Source organism: Myotis myotis, unplaced genomic scaffold (genome assembly GCF_014108235.1).
Source record: "Myotis myotis isolate mMyoMyo1 unplaced genomic scaffold, mMyoMyo1.p scaffold_m19_p_10, whole genome shotgun sequence".
NCBI classification, from domain to species: Eukaryota; Metazoa; Chordata; class Mammalia; order Chiroptera; family Vespertilionidae; genus Myotis; species Myotis myotis.
In genome coordinates, this window is record NW_023416314.1 from 75,301,686 (window position 1) to 75,323,791 (window position 22,106).

General features: G+C 47.5%; 1 protein-coding gene across 1 annotated transcript; it reads left to right on the forward strand.

Annotated features, from left to right (window-relative positions):
• The first annotated feature begins 68 nt into the window (after positions 1–68).
• Positions 69–17,766, forward strand: LOC118665161 (CD59 glycoprotein-like). The gene is made up of 4 exons (XM_036326283.1): positions 69–168; positions 5,492–5,570; positions 10,016–10,117; positions 16,260–17,766. Exons 2-4 carry the CDS (start codon positions 5,504–5,506, stop codon positions 16,457–16,459), a joined length of 369 nt encoding a protein of 122 aa, XP_036182176.1. The 5' UTR covers positions 69–168; positions 5,492–5,503; the 3' UTR covers positions 16,460–17,766.
• The last annotated feature ends 4,340 nt before the right edge of the window (positions 17,767–22,106 follow it).

A 22,106-nucleotide genomic window follows, 5' to 3' on the forward strand; every position in this document is an offset into this window, starting at 1 on the left:
CTGCTGCGTTGGTAACCGGGACTCCCGGACTGGGGCGGCTGGGCGGGGCCGGAGCCTGAGGGGGCGGGGCCAGCGCGAGGGGCGGAGTCCCGGGCGCCCGGGCTATAAAGGCGGCCGTTCGGCACGGACTGCGCGGCGCTGGAAGCGGGACCCTGGACGCGCTGTAAGGTAAGGCCTGGCGGCGACGAGCCGCGCGAGGCACGCGCGCCCCCGGGCAGCGGGGCCCGGACCGCCCCCCGCCCCAAGCAGGCCGTGCCTCTCCCGGCCCCCTTTGCAGACCTCCGCGCCTTGGGGACGGCCCCCGCTTTTTCCCCAAACCCCGGGGCCGGTGTCCTCCCGAGGCCCTGCCCTTCCCCCACCGGAGGCGCCTGGTTGCACGCTGTAAGCTCCCCAGAGAGCCTGGAAGAACCCCGGCTTTCCCTGTTGACCACAGAGAACAAGGGGGGCGCAGGCACTCTTCCCGAAACTCTTTCCCAAATTCCGCGGGCCGTGCCCTCTACCCCTTCGGGAATATTCTCCTCGAACCCTGACCACGGAAGGGAAGCCCTTGCAGTTTAGGGAAAAGAAATTGCGCCTTGAAAGGAGGTTAACGCCGTTCCTAAATGGCCACCGACATTCTGCTCTTACGTACAGGGTCTCCATTTTGAACTTTAACAAACCGGGCAGTGCTGAAAACCAGGCATTTTAAGTCCAAGTTTGGTGTGAGGTTTTGTTTTGTTCTTTTTTTTTTTTTAACGTTATTTTTATTGTTGACACTGTTACCCATGGAGGTTTTGTCTTCCTGGGCCGCCTGGGGCTGCGCTCTAAATAGAATCTGACAGCCGACTGTTAAATGTTCAATCGTGATGTGAATGGTTGTGAAGGAGAAGCGGGCTCTTTAGGACACTGGAAAATGTGCCTACTCACATGTTCCATTTCTCTGACACGTAGGAACCTTTTGATGAAAAATAATGGCTCCTCCGCTGGCCACGCCCCCGCCCCGGCGCCGGGCTCGCTCTGCCCGAGGGGGGTTGGCGACTCCAGGTCTGCAGCGCCAGTGCGGGCTCCAGGCCCCAGGCCCCCTGGCCAGGGAGCTGGGCCGGCCTGCGGGCCAGGTCCATGGCCCAGGCTCCTGGCCCAGGTTCCGACAAGGTCCATGGCCAGGGCTAGGGCTAGATGAAGGCCTTTAAGAAAAAATTTTAATTGCTTGTTTGAGAAACGTGGATTTGTTGTTCCACTTACACCTGCTTTGGTTGAGTCTTGTGTGTGCCCTGAATGAGAGTCAACCCTCAACCCTTTAAAACCTAGGAAAGTTTATGGTGTCCTTCGATTTGTTATTAGGAAACAAACAAACAAACAAAAAAGAAACTGCAAGACTTAGATTTCCCCGTGTGTTGTTTTTTTTACTATAATATTAAAATGTATTTCAAAACTCTTGTGCACACGCCAGCCTCACACTGGGCCCTGCTGTTTCCTGGTTGGATAATCCTGAGTGAACTACGTACTGTCGTTTTCTGATCAGTAAAACCATAGAGCTTACTTTATTAGGTGTTACAAGGACTAAATGAGATAATTCATGGAAAGGGCTCAGTTTGGCCCCTGATATGTGGGGACCAAATGTGGCTGTTCATAGTTCAGTTCCCCATGTTCCCCACTGGGGACAGCTTACTCCCGTTCTCCAAGGCGGGTGGGCACACAGAGGGAGGTGGCAGTGTTCCCCAAAATGTGGGGAAATGTATGACCCCCAAAGCAGATAGGAAGTTACCTACCTTACTGTGGACCAAACATGCTTGAGATTTGTGGCTTCTGTATTTTCAAAGTAGAAACGGGAGATTGCTGAACTTTCTTGTAAGAAAACATCCCATTAGGCTGAGTGGCTTGGAAGAAAAAAGCCCAAATAGAACAGATTTTAGGAGAGGACAGTGGTTATCTGCTGGAATTCATCTTCAACAGCTCCAAGTACAACCTCTTAAAAGGATCACATTAAAAATCCTGGGCCAGCTCCTGAACCTCAGCCAGACAGTCACAAACAAACCCAAGCCCAGAGGTACTTGAGTTTTTCAAAAGAAGATGATGTTTTTTGCCTGCCCCCCATAGCTTCATTAAATGGTTGACTCCACGAAATATCTTCATTAAATAGCTGGCTCTGCAGTTATAATCTAGAGAGCAGGGCCATGAGTAGACTCCGTAATAAGAGGCCCTCTGGAAAGTCCTGGAACACATTTCCGAGAAGGCCCTGGTAACAAGCTTCAGGTTTGTGTGGTTTAGAGAGGTCGGGGGTGGTTGACTCTGGCAGTAGTACCTCAGAGTGGGAGGGGCTGTTCAATCTGATGTGGCTTTTTAAAAAAATATATATTTTATTGATTTTTTACAGAGAGGAAGGGAGAGCGATAGAGAGATAGAAACATCAATGAGAGAGAAACATCAATCAGCTTCCTCCTGCACACTCCCCACTGGGGATGTGCCCGCAACCAAGGTACATGCTCTTGACTAGAATCGAACCCGGGACCCTTGAGTCCCAGGCCGATGTTCTATCAACTGAGCCAAACAGGATAGGGCAATCTGATGTGGCTTTTTGTTTGTCTCTCCCTACTGATGTGGCAAACCTCCAAGCCCTTGACACTGCTAGTCACCAGGTAATGTTAATAACTTATGAGTTACCAGACCCTGGTGAATAGAAGTGTGATCCACCCAACTGTGGCTTTGCATCTCATCTGTTGCCTTGGGACAGGTAACTTCATCCCCCAGGGCCTCCATTAATGAACTATAAAGTAAGAACATTGGGTTTTATCTTTGAGGACTCATCTAGTCTTAAAGTTCATCAGGTTTTGAGGCCCCAGGCTCCCAGGAACAGTAACTATAAGTCTTGGGCATCTGTGAATCTCTTCCCTGGCGGTCTCCGTCTAGCAAGTTTATTTCGGAAGCTGAATTCACAAGAAGTCTCCCCACTAGAGAGTAACTGTGGTGAAGCACTCACACCTGGTCTTAAATACTGTCCTACCATGTACCGGTTTTGAGGTGAGTGCATTAGTTTAAAATTGGGGCTGAAACAGATCACTGCACACTTAGCAGCTTGACACACAAGTATGACTCTTACAGTTTGTAAATAAGAGCCTCACCAGGTTCAAGTCAAGGTGTTGGCGGGGCTGTGTTCCTTTCTGGAGGCTTTTTGGGAGAATCTTGTTCCTTCTTTCTACTTAGCACAATTACAGTCCTTGTGGTTGGAGGACTGAAGTCCCATTTCCTGGCTGAGTGTCAGTTGAGGACAGTTCTTAGCTTTCATAGGCCGCCTGTTTGCCTCAGCTGTGGCCCCCTTCTTCTTTCTTAAGAATCAGTAGTAGGTGAACTCTATCTCACTCTGAAGCTCTTGCCTCTTCTGTTTTCCCGTATCTCTGAGACTGCTGCCTTCCTCTTCCTCTTAAAGGTAGTCACCCAGCTTATGTTATGCATTAGAATCAAAGGAGGTGACATACGGGGGAATCCATGAGATTCATTGGTGGTAGATTAGGGAGGTGAGAGAAAGCAAACCTGATTTACCTTGGTGGGTTGAGGATGGTTAATAGCATTTTCAGCACATAGAGATGGTATTTAGGGAACAAAATAACAATGAGGAATGGTTCTGTGGCTTCGTGCTCTGGTGTGGTGGGTGTGCCCTAAAGGGTCTGGCAAAGGAGAATACTCTAAATTCCAAAGCTATGTTATCTTAGATACAAAAAACAAACAAAAAAAACAAAAAACACCCACAAAAACACAAAACAACAAAAAACAAGATAGGTTCCTTAAGGTAAAGACTAACCTTTGCCAAGGAAGCTGTAGGCCTATGACATGACTACCTGCCATGACCTGCTTTTAATTAGGAATTTTTATGTTCAGACCATCCTGTATGGTTACTTCAGTTTCTGAGTTTGTAGGGCCTGCCATGCAGGACTCCACAAGCTTGTCAGGTTTAGTATGTGGGCCCCTTTTTTCCACAGACAATTAAAAATCTCCGTGTCTCTTGACTTCTTAGCAGACAAAAGAGGGTGTAAGGCATTCCAGCCCTCCCTCCTGTCCCCTGATGCCCACTGCTAAAACACATCTAGGCATGAATGTAGTGTGGACTAGTCATCAAAGTTACCTGAGTAGGAAATAGGCCTCTGTGATCCACCTTCAGCATAGTCAACTTTTAGTGGAGAATGCCAACAGCATGTTGCCAGTCGGTTACTGAAATTCCCAGGGCAAACAGGATTAGGAAAGATGGGAAAGAGGATGAGAACAGGCTGTGTATGTGGTCAGCAGCACATTCCCAGGAAGATCCGCCAGTCATAGCTAGACAACAGGAGGCGGAGACAACCCATTTTTTAAAAATAACCCGATAGGAGACAATAAGACCTAAGTGAGGTATAGGAAGGTGGGGGGACTGTTAACCCCATAGTCCTCAGCCAATGAGGAACCGGGAAGGACTCTCACACACTAGGGATAAATTGCCTGTGATCGCTGCTGCTCTGGCGTGCCTGCTCAACCAGACACCCAATCTTGCAAGGCTGCATTAAAGGTCTCATTTTCACCGGACTTCATGTCTCTGAGTCCGTTATTTGAATTCGGACAGGTGAGCATTTCTCACACCTGGAACTCCATTTATTCCCCAGAGTGAACAAGGAGGTGTTCCCATTATACTTGCTAAACTGGGGAGCAGAAGCTTCCAGCACGCTGAGCTGTTGCCTCCTGTTCTGCTCCCAGGTACATGGTGGTGCCCTCCAGAGTCACTCGTTTGGTGGGATGCCCTTAGAGGCATGGCCTGGAGAAGTGGCCTTCACTAGGCTCCGGCGCAGCCAACAGCACTGGGTGGAATGACAGCAGAGCAGGGATTGCAGTTGCTGTATTAAGTACTTTCCTCACATTCTCAGTTGACTGAACAACCTTCATGGGGTGAGCAGTGCTGTTCCCACTGCTTGGAGAAAGGGTCCAAAGCTATTATAGGTTAGACTCGCAGGGGTGGGCAAACTTTTTGACTCGAGGGCCACAGTGGGTTCTTAAACTGGACCGGAAGGCCGGAACAAAAGCATGGATGGAGTGTTTGTGTGAACTAATATGAATTCAAAGTACACATCATTACATAAAAGGGTACGGTCTTTTTTTTTTTTAGTTTTATTCATTTCAAACGGGCCAGATCCGGCCCGTGGGCCGAAGTTTGCCCACAGCTGGGTTAGAGCTAGGGTGGTGTCCGGGCAGTCCTGACTCTGGGCCCTGTGTGCTGTGACTCCCCATGGCTGCCCCTCTCACCAGGATCGACAGCCTTTCTTTAGTAAGCTGAGGTCTTAGGGCAGGAGAGGGGACCAAGTGCTGCCCCCTCTGAGAGCATCCTTTGCTTCGTGGCACCCCACCTGGTAGATTCCCTGTGTTTTCTTGGCCTGCTAGCTCCTTCCCCATGTTCCTGAAGCTCCCAGGCCTTTAATTCCTGGTTTCTGAGATAACCAGTCAGTAGTCAGTCATATGTTGGTTCATGACGATTCTTTGTGTGTCTTCCTTCCAGGTTCTGTAGACAATGGGAAGCAAAGGAGGGTTCACCCTGCTCGGGCTCTTGATCATCCTTTCTGTCCTCTGTGATTCAGGTGAGTGGTCGGGAGGGACATGGATCTCGACCATCTGGGCCCCCTTGGCCACACGCTTCCTTTTCCTTAGGCCCCAGAAGACTGAGCTGATGCCACTGGCCTCAGCCTGGCTTTGGTGGCTTTGCCTTCCAGTGTTACAGGTCCAGGGCTGTGTGACAACTCCTTCCTATGTTACAGGCTTGCCCGCAGCGGAGCGCCTTCCCAGGTTACAGCCATTCTGGGTTACAGAGCTGCTTCTGGGGGTGGGGGTGGAGCAGAAGGGATACACTCAGCAGCTTAAGTTTCACCCTCTCATCACAAGCTGCTGGGACGCCAGTGGACCCATCTTTAGAGAGCTGTGCTCTGTCCTTCTGCCCTGACCTTTATGCACCGTGATGAGGATGGTGCTCATAGTAACAGCAGTAGCAGCTAATGCTTCTAGCATTTCTGTGCCAATCACTGTTCTGAACACTTCACAGGTATTTACTTATTTAATCCTCACGCCAACCCTATGGAGTAGGTACTGTTTTTATCGCCATTTTACAACTGACAATACTGGGCCCAGAGAGATTAAATAGCTTGTAAACTATCCCACAGAAGTGGCATAGCCCGAATTTGAACCCAAACAGCTTGGCACCAGACCATCTGCTCTTAACTCCTTCATCGCCTGGCTGCCCCTCCCTGGCTCCTGGAGGTATTGGTGTGTTTCTGAGTCTTAGCCTCTGTAACACTAGGAACACCAGTGTGACTTGCTTTTTGTCATCATAAGGATCAAGTGTTTCATTTTCTGCCTGTGTCATGCTGGTACCGCCAGTTTTGTGGGGGGAGGGGACAGAGAAGGAAATAGTGCAGTGAGCAAAAGGAAAAGGGTATCTGCCATGTTGGAGCATGGCTTACATAGTAGTCGCTCTAGTGGCTACCATATATTGAATGCCTGTAGCGTAGCAGGGACTGTGCCACGCCCGCTCTCATTGCATCCTTCCAGCCATCCCGTGAGTTTTAGTGCTGTTAAACCCATTTTATAGTTGAGGAAGCTGAAGCAAAGAAGAAACCAGCCCAAGGACACATTTGAATGTGCTTTCCCTTTGGGGTGGTAGGAGGGGGGCGGAGAGACAGGAGAGAGAAGTGATGACTCCTCCCCTTCCCACCTCCCTCCCCACCTCTGCTGATTCTAGCCAGGGGGGGCTGTAATGTGGCTCACCTCCATTACAACACTACATTTCTGTCTGGATTCTTCTAGCCAGTGTGTTTTCTGTAGTTAGAATAACCTGGTCATGCCGCTTCCAGAATTCTGTTTATGGCACAGGCCTGGGTCTGGGGCCATCAGCTGTTCTGAGACAGGCCCCACATCCGAGACTCAGCATCTGGAGCAGATCCTTCTACCCAGGCTTAGCAGTGAAAAGATCCAACAGTCGACCGCTGTCTTATTGCTGGTCCCTGACCTGGGTCTCCCCCGTAATTTGTGCCATTTTCTTCTCTTTCCCACTCAGGATGATTAGAAGAATGACATGGTTAGACCAAGCTCCGGTTTCAGAACTGGCAGCCGTGGGTTGAGGCCAGCTCGCCCACTTAGTAGCTGTGTGAACTTGGGCAAGTTAGTTAACACCTCAGTCTTAGCTTCCCCTTGAAAAAATGGTGATGGAGGTCACGGAGCCCTCCTCTTCTAACAGACTGAGGTTCACATGTGGGTGTCCAGATGTGTGAACACTGAACCAGTGTATCAGCTCTGAGCACTTCTGCCCACTGAGGTCCCAGACGTGAGCTTCCGTTCCTCTGTCTCAAGGATGGTCAAGAAGGCCAATGAACTCTAGCTCTAGCCAGGAGAAAATTCGAGGCCATGGGCAACCAAAGAGCCAGGCTAGAACAATCCCTCCCTTTTCCATTCTCTCTGCTCCTGCGTGACCACACATCAGGAGCAGAGAAGAGAAGAGAAAAACTGCCTCTTGTCCCTTCTCATGGTGGCTCCCCTGTCACGCAGGCATGACAAGCACTTCCTGGGGAGAAGAGGCAGAGGGGGGTAACGGAGGCCTGCCCCAGGCATGGCAGACTCGCCTTACCTGGCAGAAGGCCAAGGGGAGGAAGCAGGTCATCGTCTCTAATTAGAAGAGGGTGCGTCCGCATGAAACAGGAGCATCGTCTTGCAACACTTTTCTGCCTCTCCCCATGACAGATGTGAAATAGGACCTATCTTTATCTTGTCACCGTTCATATAAAATGGAGAAGGAAAAAATAATCCAGCAAAACCTGAAGTCTACCTAGCAAAGAGGAACCCCAAGAACATGAACAGGAGCAGAATTGATTTTCACATCAGAGAACCAAAGGCAATTTGCATCCGATGTAGCCGGTTCTTGTGTTCAGTGTCACTGCTAACGCCTGGTTGCCCCACCTACCTGGGCTTAAGGTGTGCGGCTGCTGTCTCTCCCTGGATTATGTGGGCTTCTGGCGGTGGGTCAGCCACTGAGCAGGGAGCAGCTTCACTGAGGGCACCTTACCCAGAGGTTGTCATCTCTGCAGAAGCCAGAGAGCAAATAGTTGAGGTTTTATAGGCCAAGAGACAAATTCAAGGATATTCTGTAGGCTTTTATATAAATAATGAGAGAAAACAAATACAGATTTTCAGTTGACTAAATTTGAAATGTTACAATTGAGTACAGTTATTTGTAATACAGACCTACTAATGGGAAGAATGGAATTTTGGGAGAAGAACATTTTGCTTACTTGGGTTTCAGAAATTTGTGTTCCCTCTCGTCTAATCGGTCGCAAGTGTTCATCTGTTAGTGCTGATCTGTAATGAGATGTTCCATAGTTCATCTTTGAAAATGTCTTTTCACACAGGGAGCTACCACCAAATACTGATTATTAATCCATGAGAATGTGATTTCATAGAGCATATTTGTTGCTGGGAAGGCATTTATAGAATTTTGTTAACTTATTCAAATTCCAGTTGAAATGGTTAATTAGGACAGTTATATGGATTTTTAAATACGGAAATTTCCTTTGCACTTGCATCAGCGTCCAAAGACTATTGCTAGAATTGTAGTTTTGTCAGCAGGGGACAAGGGGATCTCTGCACCCTCAGTTCTTGTCTTGCTTATGGGGAATAATTCAAACAAGAGACAACAACAGCCAAAGCAGACGAGGATTTATTTGTAGAAAAGCGATACACTCAGAGAGGACATGAGCAGGCAATTTAGCTGGCTGAGACCAAACTGAGTGCCCCCGATATTGGGGAGTTTAGAGGATCTATATTCCTATTGGCATGCCCCTAGGCAAGGAGCTAGTCACACCCTCCCTCATATCTCAAAAAAAATTGTATATATATATATATATATATATATATATATATATATACACACACACACACACACACACACACACACACACACTAATAAAAGAGAAACATGCAAATTGGTGTCACTCCGCTATGCCCACCAGCCAATCAGAGCGACTATGCAAATTACCCAACTAAGACGGCAGTTAATTTGCATACACAGGCATGGAGCAAAAACTGAAGATGACTGAAGGTAGCGGTGGCCACGGAGGTGGAGCTAGCAGGAGGTTTGGGTTGCTCCTGGCGACGGAGGAAGCCAAGCTTCCAGCCAGCCCTGGGCTCCGCTCGAGGAGCTGGGGGAAAAAAAAAGGTGGGCTAGGAGCAGCTGGAACGGAGAAGCCAAACCTCGCTGCTGCGGCCAGACAAAAGGCCTGGGTCCTGAGTGCCGGAGGAAAACCAGTGCCAGCAGCCAAGGGAAGGAAGGCCTATTGTGCACTGGCTTCCCTCTGGCCCCAGCTTTGTCTGGAAGGACATCCGAATGAGGTCCAAAAGAATGTCCGGTCTAATTAGCATATTACCCTTTTATTTTTATAGATCTTTAAGCTGTAAGGCTCCTTCATCTAGGTTGGGGGTGGGGAACCTTTTTTATGCCGAGGGCCACCTGGATATTTATAACATCATTTGCTTAATATAATTCACTTAATATAAATTTATGTTGCTGTGAAAGAAGCTCCTAGATGTATTGAATTTTGAGTCTCACCTGTGGTTGCCTTGGCAGGGCTGGACCACATGTGGCCTGCAGGCCAGGCGTTCCCCGTCCCTGATCTAGATCTAAGCCACCGTTTAGTTCCCATGGTGGAGGGGCTCTGAATCTCTCCAGCTCACATAGGGGCTTGCTGCCTCCATTGTCTATTTTCAGTTTGTTACATCTCACTCTTATTTCCTCTATGTCCCAGCTTAGAGGTCCGCCCAGAGGTCAGCTGCCTCTCCCAGCCTCTCCCAGCTTATATCTTTCTCTCTGCCTATTCTTAACAGTCTGAGTTTGGAGAAATCTACCTGCTGCAAGTGTGTGTGGGAAAGGAAGCATGCTGGCCTCTGCCCCATGGTCATGGAGATGGTGGGCTTCCTTCTGCAGCCAGGAGGGCAAGTGAGTGCTGGTCTACCAGATTCTGACGGCTCTTCTTCCTGATTCTAGGTCATAGCCTGCGGTGCTACAACTGTCCCAACGCTGTTGGTGCGTGCACTGTCACCACCAACTGTACCGCTAATGAGGATGCATGTCTCTATGCCAAAGCCGGTAAGAGCCTCCCCCTTCTCTCTTTCCTAAGGGTAATGGGATGATGGAAACCTGGAAAAAATATTGGGCTACTCTATCCTCATTAGACTTGTATTCAACAAGTAATAGGTACCATTTAATAGCATCAGCTACATGTAGCACTAAGCATATTTTATATGTTTTTAATTGAAAGCTTCTCACCTACCACTCAGGGTAATGTTTTGTATTCTCAGTTGATAAATGAGGAAACAGAGGCTCAGATTAAGCAACAGACTGAGGACAAGTAACCAACCCAGGATTTGAATGTGGGATTCCAATGCTTATTCTCTTAACAGCAATGCTGGCTGCCTTCCCGTCTTTTAAGAGCCTCCTGGGTGTTAGAGTCTGAGCAAGTGGCTAGGGGTGCAAAGATGAGGAAAGGAGATAAAATTATGGCAGAGGCCTGTTCATTAGCTGTCAGAAATGTGAAAGGGGAAAAGCGTTCCTGATTGTGACAAAGGCAGGTGCCACCCAAGGTTTGTGGCCTCAGAGAGCAGGACACTCAGGGAAACGGGGTTGGGGCTGCTAAGACTGCATTTCCCATATTGGTCAGGCTCTAGAAGCTCTATCTCCATAACCCTATTCAAACAGGATCTAGGAAGTGGTGGACAGAGGAAAGAAACAGCAAAGCCGTGCCCTCTTCTGTTCTTGGTGGATGTGGTTCTGGGTTGAATCTATGTGTGGAAATGATACTGGCGAGGAACGGCTATTTCTGGGTCTCCTTAGGTAACGTGCAAGGAAAAATCCCCCAGACTCACTTCTCTAAGAGATAAAAATAAGAACGTCCTTCAAGGTTATATCTCTCCTTTACCCTCTGCCACAAACTCTTCACGGTGGGAACATCAAGGAATGTTGAACAGCTCCGGTAAACTCATGAAAGCCTTGGGAGACCCGCAGGTTCAGAAACACCCCATAGAAAGGAAGGAAGATCAATTTCCCTAGAAAGGAGATATCCTTCAATAAGTAAGAACACATTAGGATTACCCTGTCTGAAAAACAGGCGTATCTGTTATTTTTTTTTATTTTTTATTTTATTTTTTACAGAGAGGAAGGGAGAGGGAGAGGGATAGCGAGTTAGAAACATCGATGAGAGAGAAACATCGATCAGCTGCCTCCTGCACACCCCCTACTGGGGATGTGCCCACAACCAAGGTACATGCCCGTGACCGGAATTGAACCTGGAACCCTTCAGTCCACAGGCCGATGCTCTATCCACTGAGCCAAGCCAGCTAGGGTGTATCTGTTAATTTTGATATAAATTCCTGGAATGCAGATCAAGTTTCAAGCCCCCTATACAAGGAACTTGATTCTTTAGAGGCACAGTTCCTTGGCCTCTGGAGTACCCTGTCAATTCATTGTTAGCGTAGAAAGCATAGGAAGGCCTCCAGAGAGAGAGGGAGAATATAGTCACTCGCTTCACAAATATTCGGCACCAGTTGTATGTGAGCAGAGACCTGGTTCTTTCCTAACCTGCTACCAATAGGTTCTTTATAAAAGGTGTGTGTTTGATGGTAGAGGTGGACTAGAGCCAAAATATTTTTTCCAGCTCTCAAATCTCATTCATTGTTTCTTATCCTAATTATTAGGCTTTTATTTTAATTTTTTTCCAATTTTATTAAAGTAAAAATTGGGCATATTTAAGGTGTACAAGGTGCTGATTTGATGTACATATACATACATCATGAAATGGTGACCACAATCAATCTAATTAACACATCAATCATCCCACATATTTACCTCTGTTGTGTGATGGAGAACACTTAAGATCTATTCTCTTAACAAACTTCAAGTATACAATACAATATTATTAACTATAGTCACCATGCTGCACACGGGTCCTCAGGACTTACTCATCTTAGAATGACTTGTTAAGCTTTAAAAATGCTTGATGTCAACAATGAGGCACACTTCCTGGAAAGGCCAGAGTCCAGGACACTGACTTCACCAAATGCTGGCGAGGATGTGGAGCAACAGCCACGCTCATCTACTAGTATTGCTGGTGAAAATGGAAAATGGTGCAGACAGTTCGGTAGTTTCTACAAAAAACTAAACATACTCTCACCATATGAGTCAAACATTGTGTTCCTTGATATTTCCCCAAACGAGCTGAAAACATACATGCCCACCTTGACCTGCATACAGATGTTGGTAAGTTTTATGTATAAGTGCCCAAACTTGGAGCAACCAAGATGGCCTTCAGTAGGTGAATGAATAAATAAACAGGCACATCCGGACAGTAGACTAAAAAGAAATGAGTGATCAAGCCATAAAAGGCATGAAGGGACCTGAAATGTATTTCACTATGTGAAAGAAGCCAACCTGAAAAGGCTACCCCCCGCATCATTCCAACAATAGGACATTTTAGAGAAGGTAAAACTAAGGGGACAGTAAGAAGTCAGTGGTTGCCAGCGGTTAGCTGGAAAAAGGGAGGGGTGATGAAGTAGAGCACAGAATTTTAGGGCAATGAAACTGCTCTCTTTGATACTATAACAGTGGATACATGTCACACATTTGTCAAACCCCTTAGAACGTACAAAACCCAGAGTGAACCCAAGTGTAAATTATGGACTCTGGGTGGTAATGATGAGCCCCTGTAGGTTCATCAGGTGGAAAAATGTACCATTTTGGTGGGGGATGTTCTCTGTGTGGGAGGTGGTTTGGGGTGGGGGTGCCAGGGAGCTGTATGGGAACTCTACTTTCTGCTCAGTTTTGCTGGGAATCTAAAACTCCTCAAGGATGAATCTAGTTTTTAAGAAGGATAATGTGAATCTTAATTTTTTTTCTTCTCATGAATGTAAGTCCCCTTGCTTAAGCTAGACATCTTAAAATAGATATATTCTCTGAAACATCCTGAGACCCAGGTACACACTCCCACCTCTGTTTCCTGTGGTTCGCCCGGCTTGCGGGAAACTGTACTTACTGGTGCCGCGTTTCAAAGCAAAACCTGGGTCACTGGTTGAGCTTTTAAAGAGAGAAGGCAGAGTGGCCTCTGCAAACGTCTCTAGAAGCAGAGTCCCGGGCCCAATGGCTTGACAGTTGGGCACATGTGAGTGACATCCACGGGCAGCACACGCTTCGTTCTCTAAAAGCATCTTGCCCGGCCCATTGACTCAGAAAGTAGCCCCGATTATTACAGAAATTAATCAGACAGAGGCCTCAGCTCCAGAAGGAGCCCTGAGAAGTGCGCTTCACAGGCAAGGCTCTGTTATTACAGAACAGAATGCCGTCCCCAGCCATGGTCTCCATTTATTACAACTTCATACGTACTCGACCGGTGCGGCTCAGTGGTTGAGCGTCGACCTAGGAACCAGGAGGTCAGGGTTCGATTCCCAGTCAGGGCACATGTCCGGGTTGCGGGCTCGATCCCCAGTGTGGGGCGTGCAGGTGGCAGCCAATCAATGATTCTCTCTCATTGGTGTTTGTTTCTATTTCCCTCTCCCTCTCCCTTCCTCTCTGAAATCAATAAAAATATATATTTAAAAAAACAAAAACAAAAAAAAAACAAAACAAAGTAAGGCAGATACTAACAGAGCATGTAAATCCCCCTCCAGTTCTGGAGACATCAGCCTGTGGAGGGCACACTGTCATAAACACCAGTCAGAGGCCAGGCACTGCATTAGCGAAGGCATTTAACCACTCTAGCCACCCCCACACCCCAGCTGTGAAATGGGAATGCCTATCTCCTGGGTCAGCGAAGCACTTAGAGGTGAGAACGGGTATCATAGTGCTGTGCAGACTCTGTCTAGAGGAGAGGCGGGTACTGGGTGTTCACTGAAGCACTATTTACTGCCATCCTGGCCGGGGTCCTGGAAGTTTAAACCCTGTACAAAGTCTGACGACGGTGTCACGTGATCCTTGCCGGAACCGCCTGCTGAACACAGGCACCCTAGGACGGTTGTGCGCTGCTGCTTGGTGAAGGTAGGCTCAAGCCAAATCTTCAAAGAGAAGGTGTGCCAAGCAGAGTGAGAAAACCCCTAACATCCCAGTGACTTGGATGTAATCCACTTTTATTGGGTGATTCTGGTCGTGGCTTTGGTGAGAGACGCACTCTCATAAGGTTGTTATGGAAATAAGATAATTCAAGTTAAGTGCTTGGCGCACTGCAGGACACTTAGTAAGTGGTTCATCGGTAGCAATTATTAATAAAATTACTCTCTGTTCTCCCCAAGCTGTTAGGCTTCCCTAATTAAAAATCTGTTAGCTTTAATGCTTTCCCAGTTCCAGTGCCTGACCACTGTTCCCGTAAAGCAGTAACTTGTCCTATTCAACAGCATCCTCCAGTACAGTGTTAGAAGCATACACTTAAATACCTATGATCCAAGCACGTAGAGCCATTGGAACACTCTGCCAGCCTCTGCCACTTACACTTCACTGTGGGTCTCAGAGGTTTTAAGCCGCCTGTGAAAAACTGCCAGGAAGGAGTTGGGTGGGGTGTAGTCTCAGTGAGTCACCAGGGTGGGGCAAGCGGAGCTTATCAGGATTTGGCACCTGCCTGCACCTCTGCAGACTGTGTGGCGAGAGTGCTCGACACGGGAACACTGGCAGCTGTCCCTGAAGCCACACAATTCAGTTTTCCCCTCTGTGTGCCCTGGTGCCTTTTGGGCTGCTGGCTCTTAGCTGTAGCTTAGGGTGAACATTTGTGAATGAGTGAATCTGTGTGTGGGCCCTTTAAGAAGGTGCCTGGGTTTCCAGCAGCCCTCCATCTCACCAGATGGAATCCCCGCTGATTTTTACAGCCAGATGTGGTGGAGACTCCTCTTCCCAGCACTGGTGCTCCAGGCTGGGGGACCTGGCGTGGGGCTGGGACCCCTCACCCCTCATGGGGGACCTTTGCAACCAAGATATCCCCAACTGCTGCATGTGGGTGTGAGTCCAGCCTGTTTCTCGACTCTGTCCTCAACGTGGCTTCTTCTTTATATCCTTAGTTACAGGAGCTCCATTCACTAGTCTTCAGATAGTTCTCCAGGGTGTTTGTTCTATAATTTAGTGGTTATTTTGATGTGTTCATGGGAAGAGGCAACCACAACATCATCTACTCCACCATCGAGACCGGAATTTCTCATTGTAGTTTTGATTTGTAACTTCCTGATGACTAATGATACTAGCATCTTCCCTGCGTTTATTGGCCATTTGTATATCTTCTTTGGAGAAATATCCACATCTTTTGCCCATTTTTTAATTGGATTATTTGTATTTTTATTGTTGAGTTGTGTTTTATGTATTCTGACTAGCCTCTTATGTCAGATATATGATTTGCATACCTTTTACCCTCTTTTGTGTATTTTTTTAAATATATTTTTATTGATTTCAGAGAGGAAGGGAAAGGGAGAGAGTGATAGAAACATCCATGATGAGAGAGAATCACAGATCGCCGCCTCTTGCAGGCCCCCACGCTGGGGATCGAGCCCACAACCCGGGCATGTGCCCTTGACCGAAATTTAACCTGGGACCTTTTAGTCCGCAGGCCGGCGCTCTATCCACTGAGCAACACCAGCCAGGGTTTTGTGTATTTCTTGATAGCGTTCTTTGAAGCACAAACGTCCTTAATTTTGATGAAGTCCGATTTCTCTGTTTTCCTGCATATTTTTAAAACTCAGGCTCTTCCACATCAACACCTGCGGGCGAATGCCATTACTATCCATATGAATATCATTGTGTGGAGCTCTACAGAAATTTCTTCAGACACTTCTTTTATTAATGGGCTGGTTTGATAGTTTATTACTGTTACAGATAGTATTGCAATGACCATGGGGAGGCATATATCTTAACCTTTTTTACAAGTAATGTCATAGAGTAAAGTCTAGAAGTGAAATTGCTGGATCGGTGTGGGTGTGTATTTAAAAATCTTGATAAGTCTCTTAAAACATCAGTATGATTGCCTGTTGCCTCCCTTCCACACACAGTCCTGCTGGCTCTGATGAGACTTTGGTTTTATGGGAAAGTTCCACTGAGAGCTGTATCGTCACTTAACTATACCCCTTTGCAACCCAACGGGGATGCCCATTCTTGCCCACATGTCTCTACGGCCACAAGGCCCATTCTCAGGAGTAGAATTGAGGGCTCCAAGGCAGGTACAGAACTTGACCCACTTGCCTGCTTACCCTTTTGTGTGTTTCCCCCACAGAGACACGGACAGTCTATCGGTGTTATAGGTTTCAGAACTGCAAGTACGAAGACATCGCAAGAGAATACGGAGGGAGCCATCTAAAGTACGAATGCTGCCAGAAGGACCTGTGTAACAGAAGCGGTGGGACGAGCATAACGGGCACCATGGCTCTGCTGGTGGCTCCGCTGCTCACAGCATTCTGGAGACTTCTTATCTAAATCAATACCAGGAGAGAGTCTCCTAACTGCCTGCTTCTGTGTATTCCTTCTCTCCTTTGCTGCCACAAAAGCTTTCTATTTTCTTACTGGATCCTGTTGGGAGAGACCAAAACTAGCTTGAGCAACTTGGATAAGAGAGAGGGAGAGACCTGGAAAACCAGTCCTGTGTGCAGAGAAGGCCCCTCTGAGGGAAGACGTTTAGGAGTGAAGCATGTGCCATGACAGCTAGGTCAGTTCCGTGCTGCCTCCTCTGCTCGGTGCCGCAATAGCTTGACTAGATTCTCTGCAATCGTCAGTTGTTTCCCCGCTTGTTTCTTGGATGTAGGTACCAGTATGATCAGTGCTTTTGGGGGGGAGGAGGGGACGGGGGGAGGTTGGAGCAGAGGGGGTCTTTTCACCAGTGTCTCTCACGGGATGCTTTCATCCCCTCCTTCTATGGCCCCTGTGTTGCCACGCAGGCATGAGGAATGTTCCAGATGTGGGCTGTCAGGGGCAACGGGATTCTAAGTGCAGAGTGATTGGAATGACATATTCTCAACTAGAAGGTGTCTGGCAGAGTAGGAGGTAAGCTTTCCAGGTGGCACTTATTTAAGAGGTACCAGTGGCTGAAATTGGAATTTTCCTCTTTTCCTAAAATTTGTATGGGCTTTGCTGTCTTTCCCTAAAAACAACTTAAACACGTCAGTTAATGGTGTGTTAAAACTATTGCCCTCCCTTTTCATTGGAATGATGACATATTTTCACTTTGTCACACAGTTCAAGACTAAATATTTGGACATTCTTTGCTACAAGTGATTTACAGTATCGTGTTGCTTATTTTGAGTATTATCAGTGGGAAAACCCTCGTGTGTGTGTATTGGGAGAATGCAATGGGAACATGTCACCTCGAACAGCAACAGGCCAACAGGGATGTTCTACCTGCTGACACAAAGCCTGTTGACTGCTAGCTGATGTGGCACAGATCATGCAATGTTCGTTTATAAAGGCTGTTAGCGTCCTCACAAATATCAAGACTTTGAGAAGCTCTACCAGTTTCCTAAAGAGAGACCCCTTTTCAGGAGGCAGAGTTTTGCCTTTTGTGTGTGTGTGTGTGTGGGGGGGGGGGGGTTGGTGAATAATTCTCAAGATCTGGTAGATTTAATAACATTTATATTCTTATAACCTTGTCTGCTTTTAACAGCATGGCCTGACTTGCCAATGAAAGTGAGATTTCTTAATATTAAAAAAAAAATGCCTTGATTATGTAATCTGTGTGATAAAGCGGGAATGAATGATGCCTTTTTAAAAATAAAATATAATCAAATGCATGCGTGTGGTCATTGGGCCCAGAAGGATAGCAGCATATGCAACATGCCCAGTGACGAGAGGGCGTGGGCAGTGCCAGATTTCTCCTGTTGATGCCACAGACAAAGACCTCCTCATCCAAACCTGCATTCCCTTGGTGCTCTGTGTTCCCTGTTGGCTCAGTGTTTCTTCTTACATCATCTTCATTCTGTTCCAAGACAAAATAGTTGTGACTCTTTCCTTCACAGGCCTTTTTCTGCCTGAGGAAGCACTGACCATGCCACTAGTGTGTAGGATTATTCACCATAAAACTTTTCTTTGTCTAAACTGAAGCTTCCTGTTTGTGCACACTTACATTATTTTGGAGTAGAATAAATGACCACAGGACTGCTAGGTGGGTGTCTATGTGGGTCCGTTGTAGGTAAGAATGTCCTTTCCCCCAGCATCTATCTGGGTCCAGAGCCTCTGGGATGGGTGGGCGGACAGCATGCACCCTGCAGAGGGTGGGTGCACTGAACTGGGTGGGGGTCAAGGTTCTGGGATTGTGGAGTGGGGAGCTTCTTTTCTGTGATGAGCTCTGCTAGACGTGTTGCCATTCCCATCCTCGCTATTATTGGCTACATGCAAGTTAGCCAACCCCAGTATGTTGGGCCTATATGTACAACTAGTGCTTACGCTGGCTCAACTCACCCCACTCAGTCTGGCAATATATTTTACAGATACGTCAATATCAACCAACCTGGCCCTTGATTGTGTTGGTGTGATATGGTGCTGTGCCCAGAACTGAAGCCCAGCATTATAATTCATAAACTCGACTAGTATAGCTAAAAGGGGACCCGGCACTGAATTCTTCAACAGGGAATGTGGTGGTCACAACTGGAGGGCTTACTGTGTGCCGGCCACACTATTTGAAGCACTGTGTGTACGACTTCATTTTGCTCTGTAACTGAATAGTATTGCCTATACCCAAATCCATCAGGGTTTACAAATCACCTTTCTCTACTTATTTTACTGACTGGCACTGTGTGCCTGGGCAGCTGCCCAAGGAGTGAGTAAAGTCCATGTCATGCATAACTCCCTCAGACCTGTGTTGCTTGAACTGGTTTGAGAAAGTTTCTGTTCTTTGTAAGTAAACATCACTGACCAAGATAACTACTAGAAGAGTTAACTGACAATTGCTAAGACACCCTTTTCCCTGAGCTATGGAAGAAGTTGGAAACGCACTAATGATTGGAATGGAAATAACATACATTGTGAGTAAAGCAGCTTTGAGATTTTTTAAAATTTAGATTTACAATAAGACCTCTCTACAATAGACCTTTACTTAAATGCAATACATTTGCAGCACGGTGGTAAAGGGCCCCTTTTCACGCCCCTCTCTCTGACTGGCTCTGAGGCCTTGCGCATGCTACCTCACCACTCCGACCCTCTCATCATCAGTTGTAACAATGGGACCTGCCATAATGTCATTGGCTTTTTAGCCACGTGGCCTCTGCTCCCCCTCCCTTCTGATAACAGAACCGCAATCAGCTGCTGGGGAGTCGCTTCCACCCGGAAGTGCAGTCTTGGGGGGCCTTTTCATGAAGGGGGTCTGGCCGCCTGTAGCCAGAAGCTGGGCAGGGAGGGTCTCTTCTGCAATTTCAATCTTGAGTGGAGTTAGGCAAGGACTGAAAATCCTTTTTGGTTGAAGCCGTGAGTCTCCCAGGAAGGCTACAATGAACAGACAACTTAGAGAAGCTTAATCAGAGTCGGATTCTCTTGCATAAGAAGGTGGGCAGCTCCTGGCATTGGTTCAGCTGCTCAACACCATCTCGGTGGGTGCATGGCATGTTCTGGGTCTTTCCCTCATGTCACAGAGTGAGCTCGGACTGCCAGGTCCAAGGCAGGAAGAGGAGAGGAAGGGGAAGCTTCAGTTGTTTCTGTCCCTCTTACTAGGAAAGTAAAATTTTCCCAGAAAGCTGCCAGCTATTTTCTGGTCATGTCTTCTGGCTGGAAATGCCTCAGGGCCACCCCCAGCTGAAAGGGAGACTGGCAAAGCTGTTTTGTTTTTTCAGCTTCTATAGGGAAGGCTGTCGGGAATAGGGTTGAAAACAGTCATTGAGAACAGCCAGCCAACTGAAGAGGCCATTGGTTCCCTCCTGCTACCCAGATTCCTAAAGTTGCCCTGGTCTCTGAACCCTCAAAACCAAATTCATTTTTTTTTTAATATTTTTTTATTGATTTCAGAGAGGAAGGAAGAGGGAGAGATAGAAACATCAATGATGAGAGACATTGATCAGCTGCCTCCTGCAAGCCCCCTACTGAAGATTGGGCCTGCAACTGGGTATGTGCCCTGACCTGAATGGAACCATCACCTCCTGGTTCATAGGTCGATGCTCAACCACTGAGTCTCCCAGGCCGGGCTCAAAACCTAATTCTTAAGCTTTCAGTTCCATAAACTATCTCATTGCCCTCTGTATGAAATCTCCGGATCAACCTCTGTTGCCTGTGAGCAGAAAAATTCTGAGAGACCAACCCTCTAGGTCCGGGGTCCTCAAACTACGGCCCGCGGGCCACATGCAAATACAAATATTGTATTTGTTCCCGTTTTTTTTGTTTGTTTGTTTGTTTTTTACTTCAAAATAAGATATGTGCAGTGTGCATAGGAATTTGTTCATAGTTTTTTTTTTTAAACTATAGTCCGGCCCTCCAACGGTCTGAGGGACAGTGAACTGGCCCCCTGTTTAAAAAGTTTGAGGACCCCTGCTCTAGGTGTTACTGCCAGGATAACTTGAGAACCCAATGTAGTAACTGGTAAAGTGAGTGTTAGCTACAATTGTTTTACCCAGGGTTGCACAGCTAGTTGATGCTGGTTGATGAGACTAAACTCAACTCTCTCATAATCCAAGTCCCTGCACTCTCCATTCCAATACTGCCTCTCAGGCTTCAGTTCATTAAAAAATGTGCTGACTCTGCGAGTGCCTGGGAAAACATCTGCCAAGGGAAATAAGAATAAGGGCGGGGCTGCATTTTTTTTAGAAAGGTTCTTGAAATAGTGGGTATTGTGAAGGGACGTAGAAATGTGTGGGCCTTCAGCTCCTGCCCAACACAATGGTGAATTCAGATGAGGAATAAAGACTGTTGGTGCTCCTCACATAGCTAAACCCTTGAATTGTGACACAAACAACTTCCAGTTAGAGCCTGCCCTCTGCGAGCAAGAGAAAGCCAGCCAACGTGAAGGTGACCCTGCTCTGAGAGCCAGGGGAACTGGTGGGAGGCTGTAGGAGGGAATGGCCAAGAGGCAGGGAGCTGGGGCCAGCCCATGGGTTTGAAATTCCAGTTCTGATGCTAACCAGTCCCAGAGCCTCAGGCAAGTTACTCAACCTTACCTGCCTCTGTGCCTCCGAATGTGGGGAAAACAGCTACTGCTTAGGTTCGTTGCAGTGAGCAAAGGAGTTAAGACAAGTGCCCTGCTCGCAATAGCCTCTCTGCTTTTGATGTCACTGTCTTCTGCGGGCCAGCAGGTAATCAGCTTCTAGGTGTAGGGCTTGCTAAATTACCTGGAGTGGGTCCAGTTGTCAGGGAGGGACACCCCCTCCCCTGCTCCACTGACCTCATCCATTTGCCAGGGCTTAATGGTGAATTAAGGAATCCACATAAGACCGTCTAATAATCATAGTCACCTACTATGTGTCCCAGGTTTTGCTTATACATGTTTTCATCACCTGCATCAACTTTGTGTGGTAGATCTTGCCTTCATTTTATGGCTCAGAAAACAGATTCCAAGAGCTGACACGACTTTCCCAGAGTCACAAAGAGTCCTGGATTCAAACATGACTTTTGTCTTCGTATGTTCAGGCTGCTATAACAAAAATCCCATAGACTGGGCGGCTTAAACAAAAAACATTTATTACTCACCGGTCTGGTGGCTGGGAACTCCAAGATCAAGAGTCCAGTAGATTTGGTGCCTGGTGAGAACCCATTTCCTGGTTCATGGATGGTGGTCTTCTCACTATGCCCTCACATGGTGGAAGTGGCAAGGGAGCTCCCTGCAGTCTCTTTACCAAGAGCACTAATCCATGGGTGAGGGCTCTGTCCTCGTCACTTAATCACCTCCCAAAGGCCCCCACCTCCTAATAGCATCTCACTGGGGCTTAGGTTTTCAACATAAGAATGGGGGGAGGGGGGGAGGGGCGGGGGCGGGCGGGGGAACGACAACACAAATACTCATTCCATAGCAACTCTGCTGTATCCAAGCCACAAGTTCTACATGCTCCTAAAAGCTGTCCCAAGCCAAGGCAGGCATGGGCAATTGTGACATCCCCTTAGAGAGGCAGAGAATCTGGTGAAGGTGTGGTCGTTGGCATTCTGTCCAGGTGCAGAG

Coding starts and splice junctions, on each gene's coding strand:
- LOC118665161 (XM_036326283.1), top strand. CDS start 5,504: ATGGGAAGCAAAGGAGGGTTCACCCTGCTCGGGCTCTTGATCATCCTT. Junction 5,571..10,015: donor TTCTGTCCTCTGTGATTCAG/GTGAGTGGTCGG, acceptor TCCTGATTCTAG/GTCATAGCCTGCGGTGCTAC. Junction 10,118..16,259: donor ATGTCTCTATGCCAAAGCCG/GTAAGAGCCTCC, acceptor TTTCCCCCACAG/AGACACGGACAGTCTATCGG.